The sequence below is a fragment of the Tyto alba genome, unplaced genomic scaffold (assembly GCF_018691265.1).
Source record: "Tyto alba isolate M040663 unplaced genomic scaffold, T.alba_DEE_v4.0 Super-Scaffold_21, whole genome shotgun sequence".
NCBI classification, from domain to species: domain Eukaryota; kingdom Metazoa; phylum Chordata; class Aves; order Strigiformes; family Tytonidae; genus Tyto; species Tyto alba.
Genome location: NW_024881295.1, coordinates 15,458,728 through 15,480,331, shown reverse-complemented (window position 1 = coordinate 15,480,331; position 21,604 = coordinate 15,458,728). Strand labels below are relative to the sequence as shown.

Here is a 21,604-nt window from a genome sequence, read left to right as displayed (position 1 = left end):
AGAACAAATCCCCTGAGTACTGCCACCGCTGAAAAAGAGCGTTTTTCCCCCCAGAGCTCAATTTCTCATCCCTCCCTTTAAAGCTCACTCTTGCCTCTGCCCAGAAGAAACCAGGCCGAGGTGTGGGAGCGGGGCAGGGAGGTGGCAAAGGGTGTCACCGCCTTCCCCCAGCTGCCGCCGTCCGGTGTCAGGGCAATTCCCACCGGGCCTGCGGCCCCCGAGGCGACCGGGCAGCCCCTGAGGAAAAGGCACCTCGGCCGCCGTTCTCCCACCCCCGGCCCGCCAGGCCGCGCCGCCATCTCGCAGGGGCGGGCCGCGGAGGCGGCGGAGCTCAGTTTCACTTTCTGTTCCTGAGCTCCGCGGAGCAGGAAACGAAAACTAAGCGGCGGAATGAGCGCTGCCGCCCTTTGGCGCAGCCGGCGAGGAAAGCGGCGGGACAGCCCCGTTCCGCCCCGCAGCACCGCCGCTGCCCTCCCCTCGCTGCCGGCGGTCCTCCCCGGGTGGCAGTGACCGGGCAGGCCCGCCAAACCGGGGTGCTCCCCTGGGGTCCAGGCGGGGCGTCCCGAGTACCTGTCAGCGGCGGGTGAAGGAAGGTCTCGCCGAGGCGCTCCTGGTCCTGTGGGGATTGGTAAGGAAGCTTTTTGCTGGCTTGTCGGGGGTAGGATGAGCCAGAGCCCCAGTGTGTCAGGAGAAAGGGGGGGGGAAGGGGGAAAGAAAGGGGAAAACGGGAGCCGAACTGATGCGTAATTTCATACCGCTGCCTCGCAGCCCACCTCCCACCCCAGCACCATCCCGCCGGCCGCCTGCTCCCTGAAATACCTGCGAGGAGAAAGGGGCGACGGCGGTGAGGGAGAGGCGGCAAGGGGCCGAGGGGAGCCTTGGGGGCTGTGGTACAGGGGTGTAAGGGACTTTTGGGGGTTTGTCGGGAGGGCAGAGCGGCTGTGTGGAGCAGGCTGGGGTGAAAGGGAGGATGCTGAGGGAGGGTGGGCGAGAGAGCTAGATGGTTCTAGGGTGTGAGGAGGGTATGGTGCTACCGTTTCTCTGCCCAGCTCTAGCGTGGTCGCTTGGCTTGGCCAAGCCACGTACGTTGAGGGAGCGGTTCTGAGTCCTACCTCGGACCTGCAAAAGAAACTGAGCTGCAACTCTGGTCCTCCAGTGAGAGAGGGGAAATCGGGGGCAAGAGGGAAGCCTGCACCTCAGTTTCTGGGCTCACTCATCAGATATTTTATACACTTACGCAAGAAAAGGAAGGTTAAGTGGAAATATTAGGAATGCCGTATTTCTGATAGTCAAAATGAGGCAGTTCTGTGCAAGAGTTAGGAAGTTGTGTTCGTGTCCCTGCTCCTGCACTGGGGTTCCCACTACTAGTGCCTGGGGGAGAGCTTCATTGAACCAGAGACCCAAATCCTCCCATTTCTATATCTCCCTGCACTTTACTGCACTAATATCTTTTGACCTGTTTCTCAAGTTGCCCCAAACCTTTTAACCTGGAGCTTGCTCTTTCATCCCACATACCTCACCCCTACCTCTCCTGCCAAAAGCTGTGTCTTGCGAGTTTGCCGCACCCCCAGTACAACCCTAGCTGTTGTTTAGCTACCTCTGCTCTGCCTGTCCCCCTCCTTTCTGTGTCCCTTGGCATACCCATTGACTGTGAGCATTACTTACCTTCTGGCTGATACTACACCAGCTAAACCCAGTGGCTCTCCTGGTACAAGCAAAGATGGGTTCCAGCTAGGCTTTTGGAAACCTGAATGCCTCATTAAATTATTTCCAGGGGAAGAGGCGGTGTGAGTTCAAACTCTGTTTTGCTGAGGAAAGAATCTAATCCAATTTTTATTTTCCTGCATACCTGTTCTAATCACTGGGTTTGGATATAAAAAGCAATATTCTTGAATCTATTTTTTAATGTCTGAGTTTATTTTTTTTTCCCCCAAATAAAACTCCTCATCAAATTCAGTAATATTTAGTGAAACCGAATATACGACACTTGGAGTTCAAAAGCAATCTTTAAAAGTGAAGAATCAAATGAACAGTTGGGAAAAAAGTATACTTAAGCTTAAAGGTAATAACTGATGGGGAGGGGGAAATAATCCATTTCTAGTTTCCGTACCTGAATCTTCAGCAACTTTGATATTTAACATTATTAAGTACAGTTAACCTGAAAAATAACATGCTTTTAAAGCAAAGGGGGATTTTTTGTGAAAGGCAGAACCAGGACTTTTTTGCTTATATCCCTTTCTTGGTAGCTTCATTCTTTCAGCGCCTGGCCCCAGGTTCATTTTCTGTGCTGTTTAATATTTGTAAAATAATAATTTCTGAGCATTCGTTTTGTGTTTTCTTGTTGATGTGTGTCCCGCCCCCCCATGAATGCCTCCCTACGCGTATCCTTTTTTTTCCAATTCTGCCTCCCTGTTGGAGTTGAGCTTTTAAAAAGTTTAATTTTTGTGTCATTGCATTTGAACATTTGTCACATTGTCTTGCTTGTGTATTTTTACTTTGCTTTAGTTTGGTGATTTTTCTTTTTTTAAACTTAGTAGTAGCTGAGTCACAAGAGACTGTCAGAGTAATTGTTTGTTCAGTACTCCCTTGAAAATCAAGGCATTATAATGGTTTTCTTGCTTAAACAGTTACTTCCCTGGTGATCACTTGAAGGAGCGTAAAAAGGAACTGATAGCTAGGTGCTTACATGCCTTTAAAAATTACAGTCCAAAGTGCCACTGCCACCATAGAGCTGTGACTAAGGTGCTTAAAAACAGTGCAGAGAGCCCAGGACAGAAAACAAATGCTTATCAGCTCAAAAGGCTAGAGGTGAAATTTGCCCTTTTGAATGCTTGGGATACTGTGGGTGATAAAGCATTGCTTTTACTGAACAGAGGAGTTTTGCAATATCTGCCATTTGGTCAATTTAAATCACATTATTTATCACATCTTCTTGAACAGGGATATCTGGAGTTCCCCAGCTAGGTGGAGCTCTTTCTGTGGAAAGGAAGGTTATTTAGCCACAAAAGGAAGACAGGATGTACAGTTGCCTTCAAGCTCCATGTCTGTTACCTTGCCAATAGCCTGCGCACCTACAATACCCATGTTAATTCAAATATACCAAATGTTGTCACAGCAATCTTACTAATTGTATTGACATTCCAGCTTTTTCATAATGAAAATATCAAAGACAAATCCTGTGTTTCTGGGTGCTGCCTCTCTTTCTGATCTTTCCGTGTCTTTCTGCAGTCCTTCTGTCTTTGTACAATATTGTTGATGGGACAAAGAAGTGGACGTCAAAAAAGAAGCAAGAAACTAGAGCCAGTACTAAGCGAGACCATGATGACCGAAGCAGAAGTACGAAATGATAAAGAAGAAGTCAAAGAGATGAAGACCAAAGACCAGAGGCTAACATCAGTCTTTGGTGTAGCAGACTTAAAAAATGGTAATGATGTTCTGTCTGTTCTTCACTCTCATATTTTCTGTTTTTAATGTCTGCTGTTCCACTCTCCCTTGGCTTAATTTTCTCCTATTCTTTACCTCTTCACTGAGAAATATACAGATGAGTCTCATTTTGCCCTGCCAAGTAAGCATTTTGGTTTTTTGGGGAGGGGCTACATGAGGATCTTAGAGCTTTTTCCCATTTTAAGTCCTCATATTGGCCATTGCAGCCAAAAAGGTGTAGGTGCTGGCCCTGTCTCTTTCCAAACACAGTCAGCATTGCTTCTAATTTTTCTAAACCATGGACTAGGCCCTAGTTATTCTACTGCATCACTAGACCAGCCTCTCAAAAGCTGTCATCAGTATTTCAGGTGTGCATACGGTTCTGTCCCAGCTATAGGCCACCCTTACTACCGACTGTGTGCATTTCAGAGTTTTTCTGAGTTTCTATTCCATGCCCTTTTTCCCTTTGGTGATGTCTTCAGAAGAACTTCTAATTTCTGACCATGGTTACTTATGCTGCTTTGGGGCACAGAATGTGCTGTCTTTTCAGGTGCAGTCTGGACAGCTGTCACTTGCTTTTTCCACTCCTCTCAGGCTAGTTCCTTTCTCTGAAACTGAGACAAAGAATACCAGACGTAGGCTGAAGGGGAAACTTGAAGCCTGTGTGGTGGACAGCTAGCGTGTGGTCCCACATGTGGCTCTTAATTTTGTTATTAGGCCTGGCTGTGTAAAAGGCTGTATAAAAATCCTCGTAGAGGCAGCCTTTGACTTCTGTTTTTTTTTTTTTTTTTTTTTATTTTATATTTAGGTGTGTAATGAGAGGACTGACAGTAGAGGAACTGGGAGACATTTAAGTATCATAATCCAGGTTTACTTGGATTTTTTCTGTCGGTTGCCGCACAAAAATGTTATCTGCTTGAGCAGCGTAATAGATGGACACTTTCTCAGGTCAGACCAAGATCCTGGGCCTATACACTGAATGGCTGAATATGCGCAAGAGGAGTTTGCCGCTTTCAAATAATTTTCACTTTCTTCTCTTGTACCTATCTTCAGGCCTCACTTCCTCTGTTTCTGTGCCTACAGGAGCTATTGGACTGTACAACATCGGGCAGAGCTGCTGTCTGAACTCTGTGCTCCAAGTGTTCCTCATGAATACACACTTCACAGGGATACTTCGAAGGTACCACCTGTTTGAACTACCTGAGATAATTCCAATGTTGCTCTGTTATCTCCACTCCTTTTTTTTTTTTTTTTTTTGTAATATGGGACATACATCTGAAGGCTTGGATAATTAAGGTGCTACCAAGGTGCTATGAGCTCACTCAGCAAGGTCTCTGCCTTGTTGTGTCTGTTATATACAGACTAGGGCCTGCAGAGTTAGAAGTTGCAGTGTTCTGTCTTGTTAGTCACCTCTGATTCATGTGCTTTTTGCACACCAGTAACCTGCATTCCTGAACTGAGTATTTATGACTTGTATCTCTTTTCCACAACAGGCTATGATTTTATGCTGGGTATACTCATAGGCCGTTAAAACTAAAGGATATGTTGTGTGTAACCATATCCACTATTAATTATGTAACTTTAAGCATGTAAATGTAAGCATATGGTGATCCATAGCCTCTGGCCCCTGATTGTCCTGGCTAGCACCTGATAGAGAAGAATAAGTGTTGTTGCAGATAGCAAATACATAGTGCTATTTTGTTTTGCTTGACTGTGTTCTCTACTTGTTTGTGAGGAGCATTTGGGCTTCTGCCTCCCTGCCAACCACACTAATAACTGGTTTGATTTGTTTTCAGTTTACTCAGTTTACTGCAGCTTTAATCATCTAAGTGGATCATTCCTATTCAGTCCTATTTTCTCCAAATTTCTTACACACTCACCAGTGTGCAGAGGGGAAGAAGACAAGTGACAGATACGAAGAGATGCGTAGTGTCATAAATAGGAAAAGCTAAATAACGTAGACAGTAGGTTATCATTATTATTTGAAGAAAGACTTAGAAAAACCTGTGGACTACAATAAAGGAGGATATAGAGCTTTCCAGTTGGCATATAGTTGAAATACAAGCATTATGATATACATGCCCATGAAATTTTGAGGGTACGTTGAAAATGAAGGCATGGACAGGTAGGAGACAAGAACAGCTTTGAAACTGGCTGTAACTGGTCTTTCTAGAGCCCAGAAAGCACTTCAGGTTCTGTTTGGTTTGCCCCTTATTCAGGAACAGGCCAACTTAAAATTGTGGCCTATTATTTTAGAACTGTCAGCCTGAGCTGTGGGATGAGCTAGTTCAGGTGTCTGCTTCCCCTTTTCCCTCCTTTTGCTGAAAACATGCCCATTCTGTTTCCTCTTGAGTTGCTGTCTGTGCATATCCACCTCTTCTCCTTCAGGTGTGATGTCTAATATTTCTCCTTTGAACTGCTTCATTACCATTCATGTTACTTTTTTTCTTTATAGGATCACCGTGCCACCATATCCTGCGCAGCAGAAGAATGATGTCCCATACCAAATGCTCCTGCTGTTAGAGGAGATGCAGTGTGGCAAGCAGAAAGCTGTTTCTCCCATAGCCCTTGCTTGCTGTCTTTCAGTATACAGAGTGAAACGTAAGCAGTGCTGCCTCATGCCCACTTCTGTCTGCAGACCAGGGATGTTAATTATTAAGCACTAACAACCAGTGCAGATTCTGACATCCCATTCAGAGTTTCAGAAATGTGAGGAGTTAGGTACATGATGACATAGTGCTCTTTATAGCTGCCTCCCAGTTGTGAGTGAGATGCTGTGTCTTGTGAAGAGTGGAAAAAAAGCCCCTGCCAGATATCCTTGCTGATGTCCAAAGGGTGGGAAGACTATCAGACTGCTAGAACACTCAGTTACTGATACTGGCCAGAGGGAAAGGGCTGTGCAGGGCAGAGAGTGGGCACCTTATAGCTTGATTTGTCTTGCTATACTGGCATGATAGAAGTGAAACAGCTGCCCTTTCTTATTAGAAGGAAGGGATCGTGTGGAAAAGATACTGAGTTCACCCAGATCCCCAAGGATAGGAACCATATCCTTCCTGTTCCTTGTTATAAGGGCAGAGAGAAAAATTTGATGGTTTAACCTCCCACCTGGGCAGGATCACAAAAGAGAGAGACTTAAATGCATGGGTGACTGGTAACAGTGGGATGCTGAGACTCTGTTTATGTATACAAATACACACAGTATATCCAAATGCCCTGATCTTTATCATATGGAAGCCAAAACAGGACAGCAGTGAAAGGGACAGATTGTAGCCAGCCCAGACCTATATTAAGGAAGAACAGGAGATAACCTGAATATTTCTGCTTGAATCGTTCTCCCCCTGAGACCGTATGGCTCTGCATTCTGCCTTCTCTCTTCCAATTAGAGATGCCCAAAGAGAGTTTGTAAAGCTTGACGGTTTCCCACCTTGCCCTACTGCTTTAAAATTCGGGTGTGGTTGATAAAATCCTATATTCCAGCAAGTGCTGCTTTACTTGGATCAGAGATGTGCTGTTAGACATGAGAAAACATATATTTTCTGAGCTTCATTTAGTCAGGGATGTCTGTAATCTTACTAGACCCTAGCTGAGGTCAGTGCTTGCAGACTTGCAGGGAAGTTGAAAGCATTTCCACCTCTGGGTGTTGGATTATTCCACAAAATTTGTTTTACTTATGATCAAGAATAGATGTACTGCAGAAATACCAAGATTTTGCTAACCTATGTGTAGTTTTTGCCCAGTTCCTAAATCTGGAGTTCATAATGGGCTGAGAACATCAGTTCCTTGCATTCAAGGACATGGATTTTTTTTTTTTTTTTTTCCCCCTAAATTCAGTGTTGAAGCAATTCTCTGCTGGGCCATTCTAAGCAAGCTGTGCTGTATCCCACCATTTTAGGTTTCCTAATATGCCAGTTTAGTCAGAGTGGAAAGCCAAAGCATAATGTTACTACATCATCCTTGGCTTCCTGTGATGAAACTCTGTGCTTTTTCCCTGGGTAGGGATTTATACCATTCTGTGTATGAGACATATGAATAGGCCTCGCTATCATTTTTATCTCAGCACTCAGGCGTGTAATAACCTTAGCAAGGGGATGGGGGAGACAAGTCTGTGAAGTAAGAAAGGTGAAAAAGAGAACAGAATCCTTTATTGTTTCTAAGAGGCACTCAAATAAATGCAACCCTCAACTCGATGAGACATCTGAGCCCTATCCTGCAGTAGGTATTGGGTATACTCTTGGCCATGACTTTTGCACTGGGTTGTACAACAGGGTGATCAGGGCCTCCCATCTTTTCCCACTGCCTGCTCACAGAGTCATTGCAGCTCATCTCCAGTCTAAGCTCTGTCCCTGGCAGGGGGTGGCAAGGAAACAAGATCTATTGGGGGACAGTAAATCTCCCTTTGCCATCTGTGGGGAATCTGTGCTTGGTGCTGTTCATGATACAGATTAAGGTTGTGTTTTCTGTTTGTCCAGTGTTTGTGCAGCATGATGCTGCCCATCTTTTTCTGACTCTCTGGAACTTGATAAAGAGGCAGATGAAAAAGCCGGAGCTGGTAAGGACAGTCACTGAAATGAATACCAGGTCCTTTGGCCCTTGTCATGTGTGGTTTCCTCTGTTTCTTGAAGAAGGGTCCCATTCACTGACAATTCTAAGAAATGAAATTCTTAGAATTATCCCCTATTTGGATCTTTCCTCGCATCTTTCAAGTGGGAGAGGGAATCTTGATTTCGTAGGCTTCAACGTTTTGAATCACAGTTAACTTTTGTTCATCTTACTTCTAGGGCATGCTAGGGTCTCCATTCTAATGGGAGAGCTGATTAATAATAATGATTGATCTTTTTGCAACATTGAGTTTAGTTATCTTGCATTTCTTTTTTTCCCAAACTTCTGTAAGCATTTATTAGTGTGTCTTGACACAGCTACTCTGTTCTTTGAAGTCGGCCATGTGTATTTTATTATAATTAGTCACTGTTAGTATGTTATGTATATGACAGTTCCTCCCAGGGGAGCTATGCAAGGTAAGAGAAAAGTGACTGCTCCTCAACTCGCTGTCATAGTTTTATTCATAGGCTCCTGTTGCAGTTCCAAACAAAACAGTAAAATTCTGCATCCAAGCAGACATTTAACTGTCTAATCTTGTTAATGGGCTGTGTCTTTCCCCTCTGCTAGGGGGTGAGGGGGAGGAGTTGTTCTCCTTTAAATGATGGGAAGTGCCCTATCCACATTAGTCAGTGTCAGATCTGGGTTCAAACCACGAAACAGTAACATTGCATGAATTAAGGTATGCACAGGGGCTTTACCACCCACAGAGGGAAATGCCTCAGCTGTTCTTCATAAACCTTGTTTTGCCCTTTTTTTACCCCTCCAGGTGGAAGAGCTGAATGATTTGTACACTATCTGTGTACAGGAGCACCTGGCCTGTCAGAAATGCTCTTTCGAAACAAAGAGGAACAGCAGCATGTTAACCCTTCCACTCCCACTGTTGGATTCTAATTCTCACATGCTGAAGACTCTGGTAAGTTCAGGGGCAGCACTGTTTCATTAGGAAGAAGATTCCCCTCTGATCACTGTGGGAGCCTTCTCCCTGCTGTACTGGTGTCTCCTGGGACTCATGCAGGATCTCTGCAGGGTGTCTGGGACTTTGCGGTGATCTTTTCTCCTTCACGTTTCTTCTTTGCTTTGAGGCATTCTAAATTTCTCAGAAAATTTGTTTGATATGGGGGATGGAAAATAAAGTCCTTGAATCTCCTTTCTAAAGAGTGTGTTGACTAAATACTTTCTAAAACTCAGAGACTTATACTACATAATGATGTGTACCCATGAGACCTTAGATACCACAGTGAGGTGCCCTAGATAACTTGTAATCTCTACATTTTCCCAGTGCAGTGCAGTGTTCTTTTACTTTTAAATCATTACTGCTGTTTGATATCCAGATACAGTGGTGATGGCAGCCGTGTAGGTGCTGCCACAAATAGTGGATTTTTCAGGTGAAAGTAGACCACTGGACCTTATTTATTCTCTGACCGCTTCATACTGTTTCAGCCTAAAGGAACCTCTTCCAAACCCTGTAAGGCTTTGAAATAGGTATAAAAGACACATATGCATCAATGTCTTTTTGGTGGAAAATGTAGTACTCTATTTTTTTTCGACTAATGTCATCACAGCAGCAGCTAGGAAAATGGGGTACCTTTTTTTAGGCTGCTAGCCAATCTTTTATCCTTTGAATAAAATATGCCTTTTGTAGATTTGCTGTTTGCTTGTACCCCGTGAAACTAAGTAGAAATAGAAATCCAGCTTGAAGGAATTCAGTTGAAAGAAATCTCTGTCTTTTTAGGAGGCCTGTCTGCAATACTTTTTCCTTCCAGAAGAGTTGACTGATCACAACATGTGTTTCTGTGAACAGTGTGGAAGGAAAACACCTTTTCTGCAGGTAATCAGAGAATTATTTCCTCTTATGTCTCTTACAACCAGAACTCCCTTTAGGACTGGGAAGGATGGGGAAAGGACTCCATCATATCACTTTAAAAGGAGATCAACAACTAAAAGATCTGACAGCACAGCAATGTCATCTAGGTATAAACCAGATGCATCTTTCCTGTAGGAAGCTCCCTACTGTAGATGTAGCTCTAGCAACAAAAGAATGCTTTAATGGGTTTTAATATAAGTCCTCGAGGGATGCAGCGTTTCTGTACCAGCGGAAAAGCTGCTGTTGGTTTATGTTGTGTTTCCACTGTGGGGCTTTACGCTGCTGCGTAGCTCCAGTGTTAGGCAAGAATATGTTACTGGAGCTGAGCATACATGTAAAAGTAGGATAACATAGGGTGATTTTCATCCCTGCTCTCCACTGGGCTCTCCATTTTTTTACAGTATTGGCCTTGTCCAGCTAATGAATGAGCTGTTTCACGAAGTGGCAAGTGCATTGAAGAGAGAGGTGTATGAGGGAGACTGCCTCAGCTCAAGGCTTGGAGGGGACTGTCATTTTCACCACTGGGCCACCTCTGAGGCCATAGTGCATCCATGTGTCTTGGTGGCAGCCATGGCAGCAGCAGTAATATCAACAAAGGCAGTGCTGGAAGGAATGAGCTGTTAGCTTGGCATCCTCCATGGAGCTCTGGTGGCCACATGTCACGAGGAAGTTGGCTTGCCTCTCCTCATCTTCCTTGTGCTACCCACCTAGGGTTAAAAAAGCAAATGAGAAACAAAGCAGCTCTTGAGACATTCAATGCTGGGTGCTGATCATGCTGAAGTTGAAAAACTTGGTTGTCACAGCTCCATTACACGTTTGTGTCTCATGTATGGAGGTGAGCTACAAAGGCTTGGCATCTGCTGTTAGGTGGAATTGTTAATCATCAGACTCTTCTCCATGCTACATTCACTGGGTGGCAATGGCTGTTTCCACCCCACCTCCCCAGGGTTTGTTCCTTAATTTTGAATCGCATTATTTGTTGCTTTACAGAGCATGAAGCTAGTCCATCTGCCACAGACTCTGACCATACACTTAAAGCGCTTCAGCTTTGAAAAATCAGCCTACATTCACAAGCTTAGTCATTATCTGCCATTCTCAGAAGACCTTGATTTCAATGCAATCTTGACAGAAAATCAGTGCCAAGCAGATGACAAGGAAAAGGTGAGATACTCCCAATGCCCTGTTTGAAAAGGGCAGACTTTTTTCTCCCCTCTGCTCAAGTCTCATAAAAAACTTAAGAGATCACACCAGTACTTGCCTCAGTTCAAAGCACCTGTCTTAAAAGTGTATGTCTCAGGCTTTACCTGTTCCTAATGTTCTCTCACATTCCATGCTTTTAACTGGTTCAGGCATTATTCAGCTTCCTATGCTCAGATTAAATCACCAAAGGCACCATAGCTGGAGCTTTCCGCCATAAGGACAAAAATGAGGCTTTACAAAAAACAACCCCAAACACTTCTTTTCCCTGGGAGTGTTTAGCATGACTTTTTATTCCATTTCTAAATATACTAAAGAAAAGATGAAAACACAGTTCATTTGGGTGACCAAATCCAGACATTGTAAACAGTGTTTTAGAGGCAACTTCTGTCCTGTGGTGCAGCCTTGAGGACAAGATGGCCTCAGTGAGCCGCAGACCTGCTGCTTTGCAGTGATCACCAGTCTGAGACAGGCCAACTCCATTCCTGGCAGCTTCCCGTGCCGTGGTGTTTGCCACAGAGTTGAGGTTGGCAGGGGGACAGCAGCTTTGCCAGGCAGCTGAGAGTCATCTGCCACACTGTGGATCTGTTCCCCTTATTGAGAAACAACAAGGGAAAGTGTGGCAACAGCAAAGCCTCTCTGCTGCAGTGTAACTCCTTTGCTGCCCCTTTACTGTCCTACTGCCTTTTTCACATTCCTGTGATCTCCAGGGAGGCTGCCAGCCCATAGCTACCAGGCAAAACTCTGAGGGTAAGAGCGAAAAAGGCAGGATCCCCAAGGCCAATCTAATCTTTCTCCTTTTTCCTTACAAAATGCACATTCTCGCTGTGCTTCTCTTCAGCCAATGTCAAATGAGATTTGCTGCACTGAATGTTACTCTTCGTGGTTCTTCACAGGCTGCCTGGCAGTATGAGCTTTTTGCTGTTGTTGCTCATTCAGGATCCACTAGTTGTGGACACTACTGTGCCTATATTCGAAGTCTCACGGAATGTAAATGGTATTGCTTCAACGATTCTGAGGTTTGCAAGGTGAGGAGATAAATCCACATTTCTGTTGTAGCTTCCTGGATACTCCTCCAGATCTCATTCAGTCTGACTGACTGTTGATTAAAGAGGACCAGAAGAGAAAACTGAAGCTGCAGAGCTTTGTGCACCTCATTTCTCTGCTGCAGCATACTCTGAGCTGAGGGCAAAGCAGCTCTACCTTCTGTACTGAACAAGGCCTGAGGTTCTGGCTTGCAATTTGCAGAAGCAGCCATTCTCTGCATTCTCTGTATACCTTACTTTATGTACTCTAGATCTGTTTAATGTATGTGTTCAGAAGAGGCAAAGAAACTCTTTTTCCTTGAATGGTAAAAACAATAAACCAGTTTATTAAAAGGTGTTTAGTTCCTGGAAGTACCACTTTATCTCTCTTATGAGTATTGCTATGCTGATATCACAATGTGTCAATCTTTTAGAGTTTTTACTAGACTGCTCTTGTGTGTTTTTCTTCTCTAGGTATCGTGGGATGATGTGAAATGCACCTATGGACATTCCAAACTCCACTGGTAAACAAACATGTCTCTGTTTTTACCTAATGCTACTCTGGGCCTTGGAATGAGGGTAGCAAAGAGAGGAAAGACAAATGGTTTGAACTGCATATTGCCTGGGATGTACTGGGGATGCAGGAGAGTAGAAGAAGCATCATTGCATTCTGGTTACTCTGATGTGACTGTATATGGCTGTAGTGGGAGCCTGCAGGACTACTGAGTAGTCACAGGTGGGACTGCAGGAGTGGTCTTGTTACTTATGATTGTCACTTGGACCCTGTATCCTGACATGTATATAATGTCAGCCGGTGATTTTTGCTTTGATGCATCATAAGAAAATGAGCTGTAGAGGGAGATAATCCCTCCTATAAGCTATAGCTCTGCCAGGGAGTCAGCTTTGTATGCTGCCTCAGGAATACTGGCGAGGGCCACATCCTAAACATCAAAAAGCTGAGCAGGAATAAACCTGGGAGGTTACTTACCACCTAGATCTTCAAACATACATCTTGCTTTGTTCTTTCTTTGCTTCCACAGGGGAGAAACGGCCTATCTCTTGATTTACATGAAAAAACATCCTCAGTAGCCTTATCCAGGAGTATCAGAATGTCTCGGGAAGCTGTACCTTGTCCATGAAGTTCAGCATCTCTGTACCAGTGTGGATGTGTACAAATGTTCCACAAGAAGGACATTCTGCACTCAGTCAGTGACCTCTGCCTTCACATTTATTTATCAAAAAAGTGCAGGAGAGACTCAGCTAGAGAAAGTATCTAAGAACTGTTGCACCTAGAAACTTTTTCTTTCATATATTTTTGATAATTATATGATTCTATATATTAATTTCCTCTTAAAAGATAGTAAAGTTAGTCCTTGTCTCTGCTGACTTACTAGTTTCTTTAATGCTGAGGCCTAGATACCAGTACAGGGGAAGCGTTTGGCCTGAAAGGCTTGAGAAACAGCTGGAACAAGGAGCAGAATCCTTATGACACATGAAGCGGTGATGTTTACTCCTTAAAACCTTCCTGAAAATGAATCACTGCAGGGGTTGAGGTGTGTTTGAAAGTTGGTGTCAGCATAAAGAGGTGTTTTTAAATCGGGAGCTATTGTAGTAGTTTTGATTTACAAGATGAGGTTGTATGTATTTATGCAGATGATTCTTGTTCTAGCATGCTTATCAGGCATTTATATGCATTTTCTTTCCTGTATAGATGTGGTGGGTTGACCCTGGCTGTACACCAGGTGCCCACCAAAGCTGCTTTATCACTCCCCTCCTCAACTGGACAGGGCTGCAGGGCACAACCTGCCTCACCATGGTCTTCACCACGAGCTGCAGGGGAATCTCTGCTCTGGCACCTGCAGCACCTCCTCCCTCTCCTTCTTCCCTGACCTTGGTGTCTGCAGAGGTGTTTCACTCACATAGTCTCAGTCCTCTCTTTGGCTGCAGCTGCTCTCTTGGTTAGTTTGGGTTTGTTTCCCCCCTCAGTACGTTATCCCAAAGGCACTACCATCATCGCCGATGGGCTCGGCCTGGGCCAGCGGTGGATCTCTCTCCGAGCCAGGTGCAGTGGCTCTGTCAGACACAGGGGAAGCTTCCAGCAGCTTCTCACAGAAGCCACCCCTGTAGCCCCACACTACCAAAACCTTGCCATGCAAACCCAATACAGACCAACAGAGATTCTGAAGCTAGCTAGTGATTTTCCACAACACAATCCATCCACTGTGATAAGTGAGATGCCTTGATGTGCTTGAACTTTTGGGATTTTCCTTTAGTACTCTTCAGCTGGTTGCCAGCTGGATATGTCTTGTTTTCTCCCTTCCTCCTTTGCCCATGAAGTAGAAATGTCCCTCAAGCAGACAGTGTTCTGGAGAGAACAATTTTATAAAGTGAGTAAATTTAAATCTCCTGATGAGTCCTGACACTTGGTGCTGTTGGTTCTGCCTGTGCTCCCATGGGAGAGCCACACAGCTGGACGGAAAATGTAGAGAGAAGGGTTGGTAATGTGACAATCAGAAGAGTGTTCTAAAAGCTCATCACAAGACTCAGCTGTGAGGAAAATTGAAAACTTCAGTTGTGATGCTTTTAAAGCACTCAAGCACTCATTGTGGTAAGTCTTGACATACCACAGTTTGGGAAAGGATCAGTGATTCCAGTAGTTTGAGTAGGTACCTTCTAGCCTAACATATTCTTTGACTGTATCTTTACAAGGGTGCTATTTCTGTGGGACTGAGCACATTTTAAAATTACTAATTAGTTATAATAGCAGCTACATATAATGTAATTTTATTTTGATGATGAAGTTTGCAAATCATGACCATTTTGTGTTGTTATGTGGAAGGTGAATTGAGAGACCTTGGTGCATAGCTGTGAAATTAAATACCTGCTAGTTCATAAAAATGCATTGCACTGTACTAGCAAGGTCCATTATTTTATTCAACTCTCTTGTATTTGTACTGTTCATTCTGTGTTAAAAAATCCCAGTGTATTGTTTGTCAGCAGGATGTAGAATTTTCAGCCTGTTTGCCTTTGGGAATGTGTTACACTCTTTCTAAAGCACCTTGCAATGGATGAGTAAGAAAACCAAATTCCTGTCTGCTTTATCCAGCGCTTTGCATATGTGAAGTAGCTGGAAGACAGTACACTTCCAGAAATTGAGAAGTTAATGAGTGAAGAGACTGACAAATTTAAAAATGAGCTATACTTAAGAAAAAAGCCTCACGTGTCATAATTTTCCATGTGTATCACCCATCAGGGAAACAATTCCTGAGATAATGCTAAGAATCTTTTCAGTTAGTATCTCAATGAACAGTAGTCAGTGTTTTTTGAACAAAATAGTATGAGATAAGTTCCCTAGAAAATAAATCTTGTAGACTATTCTTGGTCTGTTTTTCCTAAAAACCATCAATGCAGGTAGGAGGCTACAGGCCACCCGCACAGATGTTGTATGCTCAGATTAAGTATTCAGGCTAGAGCTACTGCTAATGTTTATCTCCAGCAGCCAAGGAAATGAGGCTAAACCTTCCCTGAGCACTTTGTCCTTGAGCTGGAGACACAATGGGTTTATTGTCAGGTTTGCTGTCAGGTGACAGCTTATATTGCTTCCAGATCCAAATGGGCTGCGGGAGGAGCGGGAGAGCGTATAAACTGCGTTGTGAAGAGATTTAAAAACCCTGCCCAACCTGAGCTGCTTTTGCAAAAAGTTGTCACCTTGGCTGCCTCTGTGCTCACAGCAAAGTTCAGTCGTACACTGGATAAACTGCCCAAGGACACAACTTTCAGCTCAGTGGACGGGATTCAGCGCTGGCATACTGATGTACAGTTATAACATGGAGACCGGTTATAACGTGGAGTCCACCTTGCCCAGGGGCTGGCTACAGAAAACCACCACCTGAATTTCTGCCAGGAAAAAATTTTCCACTGTAGAGCTACTGCAAAAGAGTTGGGATTATTTGTCCTGTGTTTGAGCCACGGTGTGAATGAAGCCTAGCACAGGTAGCAAGGGCTTTGAAAAGCCAGATAAGACAAGAGTACATGTGTGGAGAGATTATTGTAGGTCCTGGTAACTCTTCCTGTCCCTTTTTTGTTTGGTTTTCGATTACCATGTTTTAAGGGAAGGAGCAGTAGCAAAATACACATTCTCTGCTTCAGCTCTGACAGATACCTCTTCAGATTCAGATATTCCCCATCTTCAAGAAACACGCGGAAAAGCAGAAAAAAATAAAAATATATATGATAAATATATGTATCACACACATATAATCTCTAAAACTTCAATATGTTGTAAATCTCAAAATTATACATGAAAGTAAAAGAGAAATATCTTCTTGATATTTTACTTTCAGCATCATTTTAGTTTACCAGAGTCACTTATCAACTAGTTACTATTGGTCTACATTTGAAAGAGACCTTCAGAAAAGGACCTATTCTTATACAGATTAAAAAAACAGGTTGATAAAACTGTAGTTACTCCAAACTACGATGAAATGTGTCAATCATATTAGGACTTGGCATTACTAGTAATTTTAATAATAATATCTTTACTGATAATTTTGTGGATCACAATAATCTGTTGTGTCTAATAGATTCCAGTAGTGAATCCTGTGACAATATTCCTGCAGGGGAACGACGGTAGTTTTAAGTCATCAGAGGCATCTTCTTCCACCAGGTTTAACCTTCGCTAAGCAGAGTCTCTCACGGACAGTCACTGCCTTTTTTGTCCCTGAGGACAGCTTCAGTTTTGGCCCTCCCAGAAGTCAGCCAACACTGGCCCTTCGCTGGCCCCCGCTGCCTTTCAGGCAGCTTCTGTCTTACTGGTCTCCTGCCCTTAAAGCCCAGGTTTCTGGTCCTGCCCTGACTGAGGCAGTACTTCTCCCAGGGGTGTTTTGGAGATGTCAAGCCAGGATTGGCTTTGCTAGTGACGTCCATGCTGGTATTTCTTCTGTAACACAGCTTAGGCTTGAAGCTGTGAGCAGTGAGCAGCACTTTCCTTGCAAGTGCAAACACGAACCTCAAACAGCCATTCGAAGGCATTTTATGAAGCAATTGGTTCTTAGAAGGGAGCTATTTAGCACTGACTCCGTGCTGTTTCCCACGTGGCTGGCTTATATTTTACCAGCTTCAAGTTGGCAGGCTCAGCACTGTTTGCACTTGCCTGTGGAAATGTGCCCAGGAGCCACCAATGCTTTAGAGACCTTCATAGATAACAAAGATCTCTGACACATATGAAGTAAAAAAACTGGAAGGGAAATGCTTCTGAGCTAAAGCTACCTGGTTTAAAGAAAAAGCTGTAAGTGCTGTGAAAAACTGAGCAAGGACTTAAAGGCAAAGTGGATGAGGACCTTCACAGAGGCTTAAGAAATACTCTGAGCTAATGGCGGCTTTCCTAAATAGACGACTGAAATTTCTGCAGCCAGTGAGATGCAGTTTGATCCACTTTGAAAATGTGCTCTGCTGTGCAAGGGATTGCGGGAGCGGGGAATGGGATAATGTTCTCCATGTCTGCCTTTGTGATGGGCAGAGCAGAGGTCAAGAAACTGGGAGAGTCGCCTTCATTATGGAGGTAGCCACACATCACTGAGGGACAGGGGACACAACACCTGTACTGGAAAGCCAGCCTGTTGTTAATCTACATTAGTTTCTTTCCTCTATGTAACCCATTTTTCTCACAGATAAGGACAAAACCCATATAAGTGCATCAAATGTCCACATAGCGGCACTGAGCAGGTTAAACCTTGCTTTCATTGCAGAATTCAGGCAGAACAGGCCCAGTCTTTTTGCCCTCAGAAATAAAATTGAAAGGGTTCTCTTTTGGCTTGTCCCAAACCCGCAGTGATCTGCACAACCTCAGTTAAAATCCTTGGACATGGGGCTGAGGTCTGGCTCCAACTGCTACGGAAAAGGCCAGGCCGTAGGAGTGAGAAGGTCTGTGGTGTAGAGCTGCGCGACAAAATTCAGGCCGAAGGCTGGTTGAGACGAGCGCAAGCTTGAGGATACAAGAGGAAAACTACTCGATGTGAAAAGGTAAAAAACCCCACAGGAAATCTGGTGCTGGAGGGCAAAAGTTTGGTACCACTGGGGACCCGTTGTGGGGAGCAGAGGGTGGACCCTTGGCCACCTGACTGAGGCCTACCGGGGCTTTTTGGGTGTCTGCCCTGGGGGTGCTGAGTGCGCTCGAGTTCAGCCTCGTGGCCTCTCAGGGTGTGTTGAGTTTTAGCTGTGTTAACCTCAAAACAACAGGTTTATGCTTCCAGGTTGAGGACATTCTGCATGCAGGGTCTGAGCGCAGTAAAAAGTGCCTGATCAAAGTGACCTGCCCTGGGTCGAAACACGGTGTCACCCTGGGGCTGGTTTCGCCTGTAATAGGCAAAGAAATGACAGTGAAGGAAAAGTTCATTAATGGCTGGATAAACAATAAATGCTTACCACTCACATCTTTAAAATGAGTTTTTGCAAAATTTTGGGCAGGGCTCTGAAACCAGGTAGCATGCCAGCTCCTTCTGGCAGGGCACAGGAGCCTCCAGGCTGGGGTCAAACCCACTCTGCATAAAAACGAGAGGGTTTGGGTTTTCCAGAACAGGCTGCTATTCCTAATGAGCCTTGTGAAACTGTTTTTTCAGTTTATGCAGAATAAAGATTTTTTAGAAAACACTGCAGTGCCTGCTTCAGGAGGAACAAGTGTACCATAACTGTGCCATTAATGATCATCAGTCTTGCAGATTAAGTAGTTTTGATTTGGAAGAGTCACACAGAGCTAACACCATGGCTTTTGAAAAGACAAAGCTTTATTTCTTAACTCATCTCTCAACTAGGGGGAACCCTTCTTTAAAAAGACTGTGTTATCCCTGTGGTTCTTGACAAATCACACTGTGGCAACGTCCAAATGTTCCAAAAGTTTGTCCTTAAGAGTTAAATGGGGATATAATCCACCGTATACCTGATTATTTAAAATATGCCAACAAAATTTGATTAGAATATTTTAAATGTGTTGTACAACCAGGTGGTTTGACCTTTGGCAAGATATCATTATCATATCCTAAGGCTGCTAATATTAATCCTGAGAAACATAGAAGGATTATAAATGAATGGAAAATAAGATGGGATATTTATTTTGAGTTACTATTCCACTTAAAATATTGTGTAATACAGGAAATTATACTATAGGTAAGCCATCATTCAATCTTGGAAGCTCAATTGCAAAGTGAAATATTCTCAGTAGATATGAATTTCTTTGAACAGTTGAAGAAACCCTAATGAAAACTTAAATGTGTCTTCAATTCACATCCTCACTGGGCTGATACATACCTCGGCTGAGGCTGAAAAGTTTGTAAAATGTGTTTTCTGATACTAGAAATTACTTTTGTATGGTAAGGATGGACTGTGGAGTTGCAGAATGACAAAGATGGGAGTGATGGACAGCTGAGGAAAAAGTTTGCGTAGGATGGTATATGAATCGAGTGAACACTCATCGTACAGTGGTTGAAAACAAAAGCCACCGGGGGCCTTGAGATCCACAAAAATCCCTGTGATGCAGGGATTTTGCTGGTGAGTTTGGCCACAAGCACCAGGCAACTGCGGTGTCACCCTTCAGGAAGGTGAGACGTGTGCTGCCGCCCCACAGCTCACGAGGACCAGCTGTAGGCTGTAATGGGGGCAGTGGAGGGGCTATATATAATATGGGTGCTCAGGGCTGCAGGGATGAAGAAGTATTGGGAGTTTTTTTAACAATGATCCCTCCTGTGGACAGAGCTGTGCTTCCTCCTAAGACAAACAGCTTTGTGGCTTCTTCTGGTGATGTGCTCAGGGGCAGACAGGTGAGACGAGAAGTGGTTCTTGGGGTGTGTGCAATACTCCCCAAATACCACTTTTCTTCCAGAAAAGCAGAAACTGTGAGGTAAACAAAAAGCTGCAACTTCAGTCAATGCAATACGTGTAACTGGCACGATGAGCTCGCTCAACAAATTCATGTGAGAAGCCCACAATCAGTTTTTAAATTCTTCCAAGGGTAAGATAAAGGCAAAATCCCTGCCTTCTCTTGCTTATTATAGCACTTCTGCCTGTATTTTCCGTGTTTGCAGCCGGTCAGGAGGCAGGAGGGAGGGGCAAAGCCTATTTAAAGAGTTTTGGAGGGAGCTGCAGCCTCTCCTTGACTGCAGTGGCTGGGAGCAGATCATGCATGGCCACATACCTGGAGCTGCCCAGCCTGGGACTGGGGACCCGACAGGTACTTGCGGGAGCTGGGGCCTTCTCCTCATCCCCATGCCTCTGGTCACACAGGTGGCACCTGGAAATTGCTGAGAATTGTGGTAGATTTTTTCAGCAAACTCCTCTTCAGGCCAGGAAAATGCAGCAAATTCTCTGTGCAGTGTTTCTTGACTTTCAAAATATTTCAGGTGATTCAGGTGTTTACACCTGTCCTTCAGGCAATTTTTTAAGTGAGCAGGTAGGAGAATTTTCTTAGCTATGGAAAATAATTACATACTACAAAAGTAAATACTTCTGCCTACCTTATTTTTCTTTGCTTTTTTTCCCTTGCTTTTGGCACTGGGTATTAATATCCCAGCATGTCATGCAGGTGTCATCTTTGATGAGTGTATGTAGAAATGAGAGCTTAAGTGGCAAAAAATGGATTTGGAAATGGGAATTTACATTAACTCCTTAGAGACTGAGGATAACTTATTTGCATGGCAGCAGATGAGTGTGCAGCACTTTGCAGAAAGTAGTTTGCATAGTCCTTTACCTGCAAATGTTATCTAATGGACTTTTGGAAAGAGAGAAGATTTAAGGATATGCTGAATGGTAAATGCAAAAGGAGTCTGGAAATAAGCTGAAAATTTTGAGGAATTGACCTTTTTAAGAAAGAAAAAAAAAATAGCGTATTATCCCCTGGATTTGAGACTGGAAACTAAATATGTTGAATTACATGCTGGCAACAATATGAAACACTGTCCAGTCAGCATAAAAGTATCTTAAATTATTCTGGCTGTATTTTTGGGTCAGCTGCTGCTAATTGCCACATAACTTATGCACAAATGGGGCTGAGTTTGTTTAACCTTTTCAGTCCTGATTGGCCTGATGACAAAAGACACTAAGAATCCTAAATTAATTAAGTAGGCTTTAAAGAACCACGTGGCTTGCGCAGGTCCTCTCGGGGCACTGACGCCGTGATGGATGAGCTCTCTGAAGGACCATGTTAAGATGTTAACAAGAACTGGTTTGGAGCAAACAGAAGGAAAATTTTGGACACGTGGTCCCTGCCACCACAGAATTCTCTTGTGTTAATGCAATGAAAACATGGCCCAAACACAGTGCGATTACTTCATCGAAGCTATTTGATCTCAAGGTTCTCACAGCAACTTCAGCTGCGACTCCCTGCGTTTCGGTGCAGCGATGAGGCCTCACCTTTACCCAGCCGCTCACTGGAAGCCCTGTTCAGTGAGCACCATGTAAGAAGAAGCAATGGATTTTTTTTTTTTTTTTTTTTTTTTTCTCCTGAAAA

General features: G+C 44.0%; 1 protein-coding gene across 1 annotated transcript; it reads left to right on the top strand.

Moving 5' to 3' along the window:
* Nucleotides 1-407: 407 nt before the first annotated feature.
* On the top strand, nucleotides 408-13,868 carry USP18 (ubiquitin specific peptidase 18). Its single transcript, XM_042795572.1, has 11 exons — nucleotides 408-628; nucleotides 3,229-3,424; nucleotides 4,507-4,603; nucleotides 5,879-6,024; nucleotides 7,893-7,972; nucleotides 8,789-8,935; nucleotides 9,755-9,850; nucleotides 10,877-11,047; nucleotides 11,980-12,111; nucleotides 12,583-12,632; nucleotides 13,149-13,868. The coding sequence occupies exons 2-11, from the start codon at nucleotides 3,256-3,258 to the stop codon at nucleotides 13,195-13,197; spliced, it is 1,137 nt and encodes a 378-aa protein (XP_042651506.1). The 5' UTR covers nucleotides 408-628; nucleotides 3,229-3,255; the 3' UTR covers nucleotides 13,198-13,868.
* Nucleotides 13,869-21,604: the final 7,736 nt, after the last annotated feature.

Coding starts and splice junctions, on each gene's coding strand:
- USP18 (XM_042795572.1), top strand. CDS start 3,256: ATGGGACAAAGAAGTGGACGTCAAAAAAGAAGCAAGAAACTAGAGCCA. Junction 6,025..7,892: donor TTCAGTATACAGAGTGAAAC/GTAAGCAGTGCT, acceptor CTGTTTGTCCAG/TGTTTGTGCAGCATGATGCT. Junction 12,112..12,582: donor ACGATTCTGAGGTTTGCAAG/GTGAGGAGATAA, acceptor TTTCTTCTCTAG/GTATCGTGGGATGATGTGAA.